The sequence below is a fragment of the Parasteatoda tepidariorum genome, chromosome 4, assembly GCF_982258835.1.
Source record: "Parasteatoda tepidariorum strain Cologne lab strain chromosome 4, Ptep-v5.0, whole genome shotgun sequence".
NCBI classification, from domain to species: Eukaryota; Metazoa; Arthropoda; class Arachnida; order Araneae; family Theridiidae; genus Parasteatoda; species Parasteatoda tepidariorum.
Window position 1 is genome coordinate 79,068,216 of NC_141758.1, and position 16,111 is coordinate 79,084,326.

General features: G+C 32.2%; 1 protein-coding gene across 1 annotated transcript in view; it reads left to right on the forward strand.

Moving 5' to 3' along the window:
* The first annotated feature begins 4,800 nt into the window (after positions 1-4,800).
* Positions 4,801-16,111, forward strand: part of LOC107445597 (acetoacetyl-CoA synthetase) — a 40,798-nt gene continuing 29,487 nt past the window's right edge. Inside the window, exon 1 of the mRNA XM_043047900.3 lies at positions 4,801-5,006. Within this exon, the coding sequence (XP_042903834.2) occupies positions 4,901-5,006 (106 nt within the window). The 5' untranslated portion in view covers positions 4,801-4,900. The remainder of the gene's footprint in view (positions 5,007-16,111) is intronic.

Sequence of the window (16,111 nt, forward strand, 5' to 3'; positions counted from 1 at the left end):
TCTGCACCAAATTTACTAAAATATTTTGTGCATATATAAGAATATACTGCAACAATTACAATTACGCCAGTTCTGCGTAACACTAAAATTAAGTATCATTGTTGTCAATAATTTCATGGCGACTCTTTAAGCTTCCCCGTAATGAATATACACATTTTCTCTATTAATTTTGCTTATGACTTAATTTTTTAAAATTTCAATTAGAACTTATTATCAAAATTAATTTAGCATCATTGACGATAATAATAGTTTCTCCCTTTAAAACGCATTAATAGCATTTTCCCAATAATTTTACTTTTTATTATTTGTTGCCTAAAGTAGTAGCAAATACCAAATTTTTCATTTGCGTCAATAGTTACATTGGTGTTTTTTTCATGCCTATCCTCAACGAATTAGTTCCATTTCTGCATTAATTTTACTTGTCAGTATAAAACTTATTTTCTTTTATTTCAATTGTCTTTTATTTAAAAATTATTCAGTTCTATAAAAACACGTTTCAAAAGTATAACTATGAGCAACAAAGTAAACATGTGGTCTTAGGCAACCTTAAAAAGAATGATTTGGTAATGTAGTTTGCTTATGTTACCGCGAGTCACGTTGATCATTCAAATAACCTGGAATAAAAATAAATAAATTTTAATTAAGTATAGCAGAAAGTCAACTTTTGCTAAGTCAATGGGAAAATTCTACCTTTAAAGCTTGTCTCTGAATTTCAAAGATAATTAAAAGGCCAAAATTTTGGGATGTGTAATTTGTATACAATTTTACTCGTTCAGATTCATTTTGAATATCTTATTTTTATGATATCCGTTCGAAGATCTATTCTTTAAATGTGTATTTTATTTGTAGGATATATTATTTTTAATTTTTAATCCTTTTGAAGATTTATTCTTGCTCATTTATAATTCTTTTCAGAATCTGTTTTTTAAAATTTGTACTCCTTTTAAAGATTTATTCTTTTAAATTCTTCGAAAATAAACAGTTTTTAAATTTTTTTGGCTCATTTATTTTAAAATTTTTAAGGTTACATGAAGAAAAAAATTTAATTTTAAATGTCTCTCTTTAAAGTAGTACCGCAATCTGTCGCAACTTTTAAATTTCAAATTCAGAAATTTTATCGAAGTGAATTTTTATGCATTAAGCATAAGTGTATCATCATAAGTTGAAAAGCATCAGTGTATCACTCATTCCTAATAATGAGTGATACACTAATGCTTTATATATGCTTAAATAATGCGACCCATCTCAGAACTAGTTGTCACACTAGTAATGGTGAACTAGGTAAGTATTTTTAAATCTTAAATAGAAACGAAAATTAAACTAAATCTGATATAGACGTACGATAAGGGAATTAAGTTATACAAATAAGTATAAAAAATGTATACGAAATATGAATTGATATACTTTAAAAAATTCGAGACCGAATTACGGTATAAGTCATCGGTACTTTGGTTTCATCATCCGTAAAATCCATTTTTACAGCAAAATAATATACCGTAATTTGTACAGTAATACTCATTGAATTAGGATTATATCGGGATTTTATGGTAATTATTAGTGTAACAGATTTTTGTTCCATAACATATTCCAGTAAAAATGGAGTTTTGCTGGAACATATTACGGATCCAGTCACTTAGGCATATACACTATCTAGCCATTAATGACCGGACACCCCTTAAACGGCAGGTGGACTCGTCTTGGTGGAATAAATACGGAACCTGTGGTGGGGGAAAGACCACTCGCAAGCAGGCGACGGCCATACGAGCGTTAACAGTGAAAATGAGTGGACGACGAGAGCTGAATGAGGCGGAAAGGGGCATGATCATAGGCGCCCACCGATTTGGTCATTCCATACGTGCCATCTCCGACAAGTTTCAAGTACCACAGTCAACAGTTGGTGACGTCGTGTTGAAATGGGAACGAGAGGGAGTGATAAAACCGCAGTCCCGACCCGGCAAGCCCAAAATAATGTCCGACAGGGATCGACGATCTCTTCGACGTGTAGTGAAGGCAAACCGACAAATGTCGTTGGACACTGTCGGTACCAACTTCCGGGCTGCATCTGGCAGTGCTGCCAGTGCACGTACCATTCGTCGGGAGCTGATTGCTCAAGGATTCCATGGACGAGCAGCAGCACATAAGCCAAACATATCTCCATCAAACGCCCGCCACCGATTTCAGTGGTGCAGAGCACGTCGCCAGTGAACAGAAGAGCAATGGAAAAGCGTTAAGTGGAGTGATGAGTCACGCTACATGTTGTGGCACTCTGATGGACGAGTGTGGACCTGGCGAATGCCCGGAAAATGGTACCTACCGGTGTGCATTGTCCCCATTGTGATGTTCGGCGGTAGAGGAATTATGGTTTGGTCCTGTTTCTCATGGTTTGGCCTTGGAGCCTTGGTGTTAGTGCGTGGAACCCTGAAAGCAGAAGGGTATAGAGACATCCTGGACAATTTGGCGCTTCCCACCCAGTTGCAACAGTTCGGTAATGGCCCGTTTGTGTTTCAACACGATAACGCTGCCATTCATAAAGCACATGCCATCACGGACTGGTTTGATGAAATGGATGTGCAAGAGCTTGACTGGCCATCCCAAAGTCCCGACATCAATCCAATTGAGCATCTCTGGGGTGAGTTGGAGTGCCGGTTGAGGGCCAGACCACAATGCCCCCAAACCACCACTCAACTCCTCGCCATGTTACAGGAGGAATGGCGGGCAATACCTGCCGCCGTGTACCAACACCTAGTGGATAGCCTTCCTAGAAGGGTTAAAGCTGTGATTTAAGCGCGTGGCGGCCCTACGCCCTACTGACTTGATACTAACACCTCATGTATCCGAAATGAGGGGTGTCTGGTCATTAATGGCCAGATAGTGTATAGTCACTGAATCACTCAAGGTGCCGGCACTTTTTACTGTAATTTGATGCCGATTTTTTTTACAATGTTGATATACGTAAGCGTACACGTGTGTGTAGGAGGAGTCAGTAGAGAAACAGGCCTTATAAGTGCGAGTAAGTTAAGAGGGATTTCGTTCACTAGCACACCTTGTCGAATTTCTTGATTTTATTTTGCAGCTATAGGTTAAATTCAAATTGTTACAGTAAAAATGAGTAACCACCAACGAATAGATAATGGGATGAGGTGGAAAATTGTGGGGAGGCCAGAAGCAGGCCTATCTCAGATCCAGATTTGTAGAGAGTTCAATTTAACTCCCAGCGTCGTGTGTAACTTATGGAAACAATTCCAGGATACCGGATCTATCGGGAGAAAACCTGGGCAAGGTCGCCCAAGAGCCACGACTTCCAGAGAAGATCACCATTTGTCCACTATAGTGAAGCGTAACAGAGGTGCTACAGCTTCTCAGCTCTCTCATGACTTGTACGCAGTCACAGAAACCTGCGTATTAAAAGTGACTGTTTCCAAACGACTTCATGAGAGAGGGTTGTTTGCAAGAAGACCTGCTGTTAGCTTCCCTCTCACTTCTACGAGCAGAAGAGTCCGATCAGCATTGTGCAGAGAGCATATAGAATGGAGTATGAATCAATGGACGACCGTTATCTTCACTGACGAGTCCAGGTTCAGTCTAAACACCGATTCTCGCCGTGCGTTCATGGAGAGAACAATGGACCCGCTACCTACCCTCCAATGTCTGCGAAATCGACTATTGGCCCTGAGTTCATTTTAATGGACGATAGCGTGATGTCACATAGAACTCCTCTGCTCATCGAATTTCTAGAGAGTGAGGATATTCGCCAGATGGATTAGCCTGTCAGATCTCCAGACCTAAACCCTATAGAGCATGTCTGGGACGCTCTGGGGTGGACAATTGCAACTCTCGACCAGGGAAGGAAAACAGCGTTGCTGAGCGAGTGGGACCAATTGCTACATGAAGTGATAAACTGCCTTATTTCAAGTATGAAATCACCGCCTGTATATCTGTAAGAGTGGATCATACCCCTTATTAACCCATTTTTTGTTTATTCTGAAAGCTTTGTTTCATACCTTCCAACTCCAACGAGTGTTGCACACGATCATGCTTGTGTATTGCAATTGTTAAATGGTTAGTTGTTTCGTATTGTAACAATGTATGTACATATCAAATTTAATTAAAATCGGTCTAGTAGTTCTAGAGGTAATCGACCAAGTTTGCAAACTCTCTTAATTTCTAACGCCAGTGTATTTGCATTTGTGCTAATTTCGTTGCCAAATTTTATGTCTGGAAATAAATTTATGTCATAACTTATTTATAAAGTTCGATAAAAAACACAGAAACTCGAGATTTAACTAAACTAAAACTGACTTTTATTTAGAGGGTACTTATTACTAAATATCTATTAATCAAAATTTCAGCAATGAAAAGTGTTTATGTAACATAACTGATTTCCATTTACCATTAATGGTTGATGAAATTTCATTAATAACTACCATTACAGCAAGGATAACTTATTCGACATGAGTTAATTTATACGGTAGATTTCAGCCCACAGACTGTTAGGAATATAGAAAAGGAACTTGAATATTTCTAATATGTGTTTATTTCCGTATTATGGGAATCAACTTTCAAATATCACATCAGGATGAAAAAAGAACTAAAAAAGAAGTTGTCCTTCCCCATAATTAAAAAAAATCAAGCTCAGTTATTGTATTTATGCTAAAATATGGCAGATCATGTAAGAAATCTTCGAAGGCCGATATATTTTAAAATTCAATTTCTTCTTTTGCATTTATCGCGTTTCCTCTATATTAAGCGATGGGCGTGATTTTTTTTATTTTTTTTTTCTAGAAATAGTTTAACCGGAAGATCTTGTGGCAATAAATTTGTTGGATTAATTACAAATCTCAACCATTTGCATTAACTTACTTACTGTAGAAGTACGCAAAAGTAATTAGAGGATCAAAAAATGATTGGAGTTAGTCATCAAAATGGTGAATGTCTTCAGTCTTCTAGCAAAGAAAGAAATAATAACTTATCAAACTTCCATTATAAAGATGGATTACCGTGTTTTGGTAAGTTGGAATTTATGTAAGACATTATAAAATATGTGGTATTTGTGAAATAGCATTTAAGAAATATTAAAAACATTTCTAATTTTTTAAACGTATAAAATGAGATTTTTTAGCATTTGCGGTATGAAATTTTTTTAAAAATATACTAAGGCAAATTCTTAATTTAAGTTTTAATGCCTTTTTTTTAACCTTAAATAAATAAAAAGCATTAAGTGCTATGATTCTTAAAATGTTATTATTTTCACTATGAAAAAAAAGTTTCTAGTTCAGATAATTTATTTGAAATACACAAAAAAAAACTGTATAAAAATACGTGTGTTTTTAATTCCTAGTCAATTATTCAATTATTTTCAAATGAACTATAGTTTTTAAGTTTAGTTAGTTAAGGTTAAACTATGATTTTCTAATTCTCTTTAAATTAACTAGGAGGTTTTTCTCCCTGCTCGTTCCGTTCACCAACCTCCTTTTACCTCCTATTCATCGTAGTTTTTTCATCTTCATCTAAATCGATATTTTTTAACGAAGAAAAAGTCTATTTTGTTTATAAAATATTTAATTATTAAATCTTCATCTCTGAGCATTTTGTCAAAATGGTAATGTAGCAAAATTGACGGTGACAAGGATTTGAAAAATAATCAGCTGAACTTTAAAAAAAATTAAACTTTGGATTATAGAATGTGTTACTAATAACAATAAAAATAAATAAAAGTGGTGTAATTTTATTTGCTAACTTTCTACTTGTTACGTACCGCTCTTTAATTTTATTGATTAAAATTACATTGTTTTAAAACTATCAATAAAAAAAATTCCGATCACTGTTAAGCCCTTAAATTATTAAATTTATAAAAATTTAACTTATTTTTATTTAATAATTTGTTTATAAATGAGTCTTACAAAGCACAAAAGATCATTGATGCTAAACAATTAGTTTCAGGGAAGTGAAGAAAATCTCATAAATTAAAATTAAGTCCAAAGAGCAACAGCACCTTGTTGTCCCTAAGGTATCGCAACATTTTATGCTAAATTTCTTTGTCTTGGGAAAATATATAGCTGACGAAAACGATTGTATGTTAAAATGCTGTCATTAGATTGTAAACTAACTAACGAGGTAAAAAATTAAAAGTGCCCATAGATATAATCATCTCCCCTAAGCTTTAGGAAATTACGTATAAAATAAGGGTAAAAAGTACAGGCACCTTGAGTGCAACATTTGCAAAATCTTTTTCACAGTAAAATCCATTTTGATCGTGAATTTAAATACCCTAGTATACAGTGTAGTATTTATTACAATAATAAGTATACAGTAATTTGCAATAATATGCAATATGCGATAATATTTATTACAGTAATAAAATGTATACAGATATTTGTATATAGTAACGTTTATTTATTTACTGTGATTCAGTGATTTTACTATAAATATTACTGTAAAAATACAGTGTATCAGATTTTTCCCCGTAAAATTTTGCCGTTGAAATGGATTTTGCTTTTAAAAGCACTGGCATCCTAAGTGCCGGTACTTTTTATTTTAATTTAACTCAGAAATTTTTACAGTGTTCTTTTCCTTTTCCTTTTAAACTCCTATTTTTCAAAAAAAAACAAGAACTTGTTTTTTTTAAAAAGTTATTTTTAATTGAAAATAGCTACTCTGATTTTAAATACTTGTATAATGCGTCAAAAAAAAAAAAAAAAAAGAGACCACTCTGAACAACGTTTGATCTAATGATGATCAGATCTTCACGTTAAAATAAAAATAAAAATAAAAAAAAGTTCAAATAAAACAAGTCTAAATAAAAAACAACTCGTTGTTACAATAAAATATTTTGCTTGTTATGATTTACCAGTTGTTGAGAGTTTAATTACCCAAATTGTCGTCGGTTGATTGTACATATTGAATTGATGGTATATATTGATTGTTTATATTGATTATATATATTGTATAAATTGTATTAACAAATTTATTTAATGTCTGATCATAAAAACGTTCCAACATTTAAAATAGGTTCAAATAATCATTTTTTGTGTAAATTTTAGTTTCATTTTGCATTTATTGTGAATGAAACTGTTATTTGTGTTGTCTGGAAAGATTGTATTGATATTGTGGGGGGGGGGGGGCAGATCGTAACACAGCACATTCAAAATTTGTTGCGAATCTAATAAATTATGTAAGTACCAGTCTGCTTAAAATTTTTTTGACATCATTTAAAAAACATAAAAATCAGGAAACTGTCAGATTTTTCTACGAGAAATTATCAAAATATTTGTAAATTCGAGGGGACTGATTTTTGGAAAAGGTAAAGCATCCTGGGACAACTTTTTTCAGATTTGTACAAACGCATAAGTCACCAAATATTTTTTTATTCGTTTTTTCTGGAAGTTTTGGTTCAATCGGTGTTTTTTTAATACATCAGTTTGGAACCAATATTTTTTATATTCCGTCACTTAAAATATGTGTGTATATTGTTTGCTTTCGGTAAATCTACTATATTCAGATCTGTCCCTAATAAAAATCAGCACGGACCTTCAGGGCCACCGAATATAATTTCTTTAGGAAAACTGAAAAAGAAATGGTGTTTTAGATGTCATATTTACGGAAGGAACCCGATCTATTTCAAGGAAGTACAAATGACATTTGAGAGAGAAAAAAATGGACCAACCTTGAAAGAAGTAAAGATAAATCATAAAATTTATGACCCATGGAATAATGATTGTGCAACTAAGCATTTTCGGATAAAAGGAATAATGTGTTATATTTATGTATTTATTATTATTTTTTTTTGTTGAAATGTTCAATCTTGGAAAATAACCACGTAGTTCTTCATGCATTCAAGCAGTAACATAGAAAAAATGACTCATCTATGTGTTCCGGTAGTTTAACAGCGGTAGTGTTTGTTAAAAATGAAATCATATGCTACTGTAAGTAGCAGAAATCAGATTTTACGCGTAATTACTTGTGAGAAAAAAACCAAGTGTTTATAAGTATCCGTAATTTTGCTTTCTCCATACAAAAGTTAAGAAGATCTTATTTTAAAATTTTAATTTAACTGTTAACTCAAATTTTAAGTTAACGCGTTCTCTTAAAATGCATTACAGTAAATAATTAAATTAAACATAAAATTGACTTACACGTGTAATATGAAAAGAATCAGAGAACCGATGAATAATTCGGCGAATGAATGAATAAGCGAATTGCTGAACAGCTTAATGAATAATTCTGGAAATCAACAAATAAGTGAATAAATCAATGAAAGAAAGTATAAGTTGATTCAATGAATAAATAAAACAATGATTTAGAGCAGTGCTCCTTAACTTTTTGATTGCCATGGACAGTTAATTGCTTGATAATTTTACCACGGACCGCTGAGAAAGGGGACGGCGTTGATTGTTTAAATTATAGATCGGTTTGATTTGATAATATTAATTTAATTGTATTTAAACATGCCTTTGAATAAAAACGCAATAAATGCTTGTTATTAGTGCAGCTTTAGGTTAACCTCTCGTCCTTGAAAAAGTGTACAAATCCGAGAAAAAGAAGAAGAAAAATGAAAATAATTTTAAGTTTCGTGAGTGATGCGGTACCATTTTATCGGCGAACTGGTACTGGTTCGTGGTCCGGGGATTGGCTACCACTAAGTTAGAGCATCAATAAAGGGAGAATCCTTTCTGGCCCAAAGTCACAGGTGTTCCTCGCTCAAAGCCCCCCCCCCTTCCCTTTACAATCGCAGGTGGGGAGTTGACGCTAATCCATCGTACTTGAGATAATCTTCTTTTCCTTAGGGGTTGATAGTCATTATGCGTTTATCTCTGATTGGCGCCATTTCGTTAATATTTACAAAATGTTATGATTTTACAAAACAAGAATAAAATTCGGAATTTTTAAAGACTGCTTTCTTTTCTGCGAGGTTATTTTTAAAAATTTATTTATTGTTTTCGTTAATATTTATTATTTACAAAATGTTATGATTTTACAAAACAAGAATAAAATTCAGAGTTTTTAAAGACTACTTTCTTTTCTGCGAGGTTATTTTTAAAAATTTATTTATTGTTTTCGTTAATATTTATTATTTACAAAATGTTATGATTTTACAAAACAAGAATAAAATTCAGAGTTTTTAAAGACTGCTTTCTTTTCTGCGAGATTATTTTTCAAAATTTCTTTATTGTAATAAAAATATCAGTATTGTAGAGTTATTTCGTAATATTTTTAATCCCCTTTGCTCACAACATTTTATGAAACGTAAAGTTAATTAAATATGAAATTTCTTGCGACATTTTCTTAGTGTGTGTTTATTATTAAAATTTATTCATTGATTATTTACAGCAATATTAGTAAGTTAGTGTGATTTAATGCAGCCACATGCTAGGAACTAAACAGGACGAGGAACAGCATTCTTATTGTCACTAATTTTTTAATATTAATTTATTAGCAATTTAATTCTAAATAGGTTGTTCCATAATTGCGAGATAATTTTTTTTTTTTAGAATTCCTGACAAGGTAGAAAAACTACACATAGGTAGTCTTGAAGTAACATTTAAAAAAAAAATTATTAAAGATTGAAGCAATCTATTAATTACAGTAAATGTAGCATAAAAATATTTAAAATCAACTCCTTTTTATCACATTTTAAAAGTGTTCGCTTTTCGTTCCATACCATTTTCATTTGCAATAATAAAATTGTATATTAATTATTTAATTTTGCTGTGATGAATCAGGATAATCTTTTATGAATCTTAATCATCTTCTCAAATATTTACCTTTTGACAAAAATTTTAAAACTAGCGAAGTGTGGTGTTTATGAAAAAAAAAAATTATTTTGAATGTTTCTAAAATGAAAAAAAAAATTACTTCAAATAGCTTCTCCAAAAATAGTTTAAAATTCAATACTATTTATTATTCTCATTCAATTTTGTTTAAGTAATCAGTAAAATAGATGATGTTATAAAAGTCAAAGGTAAAATTTAATCTTGTAAAAATACTGTTAAATAGATGATGTTGTAAAAATCAAAGGTAAAATTTAATCTTGTAAAAATACTGTTAAATAGATGATGTTGTAGAAATCAAAGGTAAGATTTAATCTTGTAAAAATACTGTTAAATAGATGATGTTGTAAAAATTAAAGGTAAAATTTAATCTTGTAACAATACTATAAAACGCAAGTAAATCTATGTATTTTTTAAAATTTTTACTCGGATCTTTTAATAAATTTTTTTTTCAAATACTTATTTTCCGCAAGCAAATAAACAGTCTCCCTTTTTTTTAAACTTTACTAATAATCTATTCCTCCGGAAAGTAAATTAAAAAAAAATATTTCATGATATCAGCATTTATTTATTTTTCTTTCAAAATACAGGTGAAAGTAATTTAAAAAGAAAATTCATAAATAGTCTTATTAAGAAAACTTTCTTTTCAATGTTCAGTATGCAGATTTTTTTTTTCATTTATTAATGCAGAAATTTCTCCTCGTTAGATACTTATCCGGAAATGATTTTTTTTTATTACCAAATTTATTTCTCAGACGTCTGTCTAATTTTGACGTTACCTAAAAAACGTAACTACATGGTTATCTACTTTCATTTGAAAATATTTATGCGTTGTGAACGAGAAAACTAATTTAAGTCGCATTCATTAAATCGAGAACTAAATCAATAAGCATTACATTAGTTACCATTGATCGCAAGAAATGTACAGAAACTGGACAGTATAACTTATAAAAATTTATATGAATTTAAAATTTTCTGTGGATGTGTTTTTTTTTAAATAAACAATTTTTTTTGTATTTATTTTAATTTTTCGTTACTATTTTATTTGTAGTTAACGAATGTTTCAAAAATTCAGATTTATAAAAATTTAATTCTCGCAAATAAATATGTGAGTATATGCTACCACCTCAGAAAAACATTCTTAACTTCTTTCACATTTTTCTTTATTTCAATTCAATTTTAGTGACTTTTTTGTATTAATACTTTCAGAACACAAAAAAATACTGAATTACTGATATACATTCCTTTAAAACGAAGTCCATAAAAAGTTAATTTCAGTAATAACATGAAAAATACCTAGTGCATAGCTTCAGTTAAAATACTTCTAATATACTAGTATGCAACTTCTTTTAAGACATGAGAGAATTGGCGAGTTTCTAGTCTTCAAGAATTGTAGCAGGATTCGAAGGTACTAAAATACGCCAATGTCAATCTCATTGTGTAACCCCTAAGCTTTCTCGGAGTTCTTCCTCCCTCTCTGCGCCTGAACGTTATTAGTAACAGGTGTGTTCTTAGGGGGGGGGACTGTCTTGAGTAGTACAATGGGTAATCTTTTGGGCCAGAGAGGACATCCCCATTTATAAATCAGTGGTTCAAAGAATTTATGAATCAGCTAACTAACATATATGAATAGAAGAATTCAAATGTAACCTAATAACAAGAAACAGGAAGATATATGTTATTCAGCTGAATAACATATATGTTATACTGTCGACCACGAATCGGTCAGCTAAATAACATATATGTTATTCAGCTGATCAATTCGTGGATGTGTTGTTTAATTGAGTAGTTCCTTCACCGCTCCATGACATTTCGTCACTACCTTTTCGATCTAGTTGCCGCTTCACGCCCGTTACGAATTCGATTTATCTATTTTAATAAAGACGTTCCATCCCCTTTCTTTACTTTTTTTTTATTGTTGTGGTTATGTTTCAATGGCCCTAAATATATTTTTTTTGTTTATTAAATTATTTATTTATTATTTCCAGTTACAAAAAATCAGGAATTATAAATCCCTATGAAGTATTTAAAGATTAAGCGTGGAAAGAAGGAAATTGCGTTTGGTTTCAATTTCCCATTCTGTCAATGGAGTAACTCTGATGAGGGATTGGAACTCCCCCCACCCCAATCATATGAAATCCAAACATATATTTATGTAATTATGTCTGTTGTTTAATGTTGATTGCTAAGTTTGGTAAATGAATAAAAAAGAATTGTTGGGCTTACTACCTCTACGCGTTACAATCTGGAAATTGCTTACAAATAATTCATAGTTTGAAAATAAAATATAAAATGTAATGGTTAAGCAGTGTAAAGGCAGGGAAAGAAAGTAAATGATATAAGTCAAATATTAATAAAGTAGTAAAAAGGATCATTACAATTACATTGGGTAAGTCTTGCCTATTTTATAAAAAATATTTTACATATCAATCGCTAAAAGAGAAAAACAGAAATTGCAATGGAAGAAACATTAACGGGACCAAAATGGCAATATTGAAATTGCAATGGTCCAAAATGGTTGGATCGAAACTGCGGGAACGAAACGTCCTGCTTTGCTCCTACACTGGTTTATTCATTTGTAAACCCTGTTATTACTTTTTCGTTGATCCACCGATGAATTAATTTATTGATTTTCTGATTTGACTATTCACTTATTCATTGGTTAGTTGAGTTTTTGATTTGCTGACTCACTCATTCCTTCAGATTCTCATTGTTTAATTTTCTTATTCATCGATATACCCTCATTTTGTTTATACTCACCTGTTGACGTACAAATATGAAGGGTGTTATTGTAGTAAATTTCAACGCTCCGAACACATGCTGAAATTTTGATTGGATTATATTTGGTGTAAATGTGAGAAACAATCAACCTCAGATCATAAAATTAGCCTCAGTAGTTAAAAAATAGCCTTTAGACCTCAGGTTATAAAAATATAACGTTTATGAAAGAAGCAAATAGAGTGAAACTGCTTATTATTTCACTTTCGAGAGATACAAGTATTCAGTTAATCGCGGTGAACTTGTAAAACTTGTTAGCCGCGAGGGTCATTGGCAAAATCACATAGAGCAAGCAAAACAAACCTTCTTACTTTCATGACCAGTCACCTGATGGTTGCAATGTGATCACCATTGCAGATTATATGCAATTACTTCCCATACAAGCTGATGTCAATACTACTGGCAATGACACATCAATGCCTTAGCCACTATACCCTCACATCTCCACATTTTCAATAGCTATATTTTTTAATATTCGATAAGAAATATTACTACTACGATAAATAAGAATATACCCCACTACGACTCCCCACTACATGGTATAGCATTTTAGCAACAGTTAATACTAATTTTAAAAAATTCCATGTAACTTTCCTGCATAATGGATAATTCATTCATTATTGTATGCTTTAACTCACATAATAATGAACGAGTGCGCGAAGAACTACGAAATATTTAACGACCTTATCCGGAGATCTAACTCTGTTTTTCCAAGCACGAAAGGCAAAGCCCCCATTCACCAAAGTTTATAACACTAATACCTAACAGAATACATCAAACTTCCAAAATTCCAAGTTAAATAAAATTCAAAAATCTAAACAATTGATTTAAAAAAATTTTGAGAAAAAAAATCTATACATCCTTTGAGTAAGTACCAAATCACACTGCTGAAAACAGTTATTTCTTATTATTAGGTTTAGATTTGAATTAAATGACAAAACTACCGGCGATTATAAAAATCAAAATCTATTTGATGCTTCGCAACTGAAATCTATTTAGAACTTAACAAATCTATTTAAATCATTTTTGCAAATTATAAATTAGGTGTAAAGGTGTGATGTTTAATAATTTTTAACACAATTTAGTGTTGCATTGATATTATCTAGACCAGGGCTGTCCAACTGCAAAGAGCCCACGAGCCAGAATACCGGTCACTGATCACCTAGCTGGCCGCAGTTTGAAAAAGTTGAACAATTACATCTTACCTCTATGGGATCTATTAGAAAGGAATGTAATTTGATGACTGCTATGACAAAATCCTCAGCACTCGATTGTGAACTAAAAGCTGCTGCTCTACAGACAATTTATACCAGGTATCCAAAAAGTAATTGGATTCACATCTATACAGACGGATCGAAAATGCTTGACAACGTTGGTGTTGGTGTGTATTCAGAACTCTTTGTGTTCTATGCCACCCTTGGTCTATTGCGGACAAATTTTGATGGAGAACTGGAGGCAATTAGAATTGGAACGGAACAAATCAGGGTTAAATCAGTTCAGATTGACAACATAGTCATTTTTTTCAGACTCTCTATCAGCCATACAGGCTATTGCTGCACATAATGTTGCAGAGTCAAATATTATAGACTCCTGCAGAAGAAATATTAATCTCCTAGCTTCTGAGGAAAGGACTGTTGTTCTGCAGTGGATTTCCATCTCATGTAGGAATAAATGGTAACTAATGGGCTGATACATGAGCAAAGAAGGGAACAGAGATTTTGCAGGCAGGTAATGCCAAAGTACCATTTTCATCAATTAAAAGAATTATAAATAATATTGTGAAGAAAAGCTATGATGCTAATTTAGTAGAAGAAATCAAGAATAAAAAATGGAGGTATTCAATTAATAAAATCCCATACTCCCCTAGATCCACTGCAGTGGCGGCGTTCCGTCTGGAGACTGGACATGACTGCCTTGCTAAACATCTATACAGAATTGGTATATTTGGCAGTCCTATGTACACTTTGTGCAACCAGAACTTTGAGATGGACAAAGATCATTTGCTCAGCTGTTCTTCATCAAATGAAGAAGATTTATTCAGTCGATATTGGTGAGCTAGGGAGTTGATGCAATTGGAATCCAGTGACTGATTCTCGTTCATGTTTAAGTGGTTCACGTTTTGCAAGTATTTCTTGTTCTTGTTATTATATTGTTCTTGTATTGTTCAATGGTTCAGTTTTTGTTTCATATGCTCCAATCTCATGCATCTTCGATGCATGGGGGCCAATGATGTAAAGTCAAGTGCTTTTGCAATAAAAAAAAATTTAAAAAAATAATTAAAAAAAACATTTTGCCTCTTGTACAATAACAATTAATAGTTGAATTATTAATTATAAATCAATAGAACAGAAGGATTATAAAACAATTTGCTTACATTTTAATGAGAAAACTGAGACCGATCAGCCTAAAAAGAAGTCGGCTGGCCGCACAATATGTGTCGGCGGGCCGCCAGTTGGACAGCCCTGATCAAGACAATCTTTTAAATCCATGAAGTATTATCCTACTATTATATTGATTTAAAAACTTCTTAGGATAAAAATGTTTCGAATTGAATCGCACATACAACGAATAAAATTAACAGCCAATGAATTTCGTACGAAATTTTAAAAAAATAATTCCCCAGTTGTCCATAATTTTCAATTGCGGAAGGAAAAATTCTCGGGAAATTATCAAACTGTATAGTAATGACAATTCTGTTTATATATATATATATATATATATATATATATATATATATATATATATATATATATATATATATATATATATAATACAAAAAGTAAATACTTTTGTATTAATAAAAGAATTAAATCTCTTTCGTTTTCATAAAATATCTTTGTTAAAGAATAAGCGTTGAGAGATTCTATTTTGGGAATTCAAGGCTGAAAACATGCCATTGAAATATAAATAGATTTATATTTCAAGGGAAGAGTTATTTTTAGAATCGTGCCCTTTTTCAATTCCATATAAGGAAGCAGAAATGATTTTCCTTAATGCGTAATGATACAAGGAATGTACGAATGTGCCTTTTTACTTCAAATCTATGTTGGTATAAAACGTAAGAGCGCATAGTCTTGCGTGTCCTTTTCATAATGATGTGATCCAAATAAGCTGTGCCGGAATTGTCCGGAGTCTTGTCCATTCCCCCTCCTTTACAGGAGTGGGGACGTGAATTCTTATTACAAGTCGGCAGCATAGTTGCTTGCTGAGGAAATCTTTGGACCGGCTGTGACGGCTACGTTGAAATTTTCCTCATCCCATCCGTTTTGAAACCTCATCCCATCCGGAAAGCTTCTCCCCCCTTGGACTTAAAAGAAGAGAAAAAAATCGGCAGTTAAAAAAACGTTGAAGGAAGGAAGAGCGATTTCCATCCGTACTACTTGTACCTCGTCGCGCCTGAAACCAGTGAAAGTATCTCATCAGATGACCCTACAATTCCTTAGTGCCTCTAAGTTTGAAGAAACATCATTCATGGTAGTGATTCGACACCGAGTGATCCTACAATTCTTACTACTCAAGTTGTGAAATAAAAACTGAATGTGCGCGAATCTTAATCATGATTATTC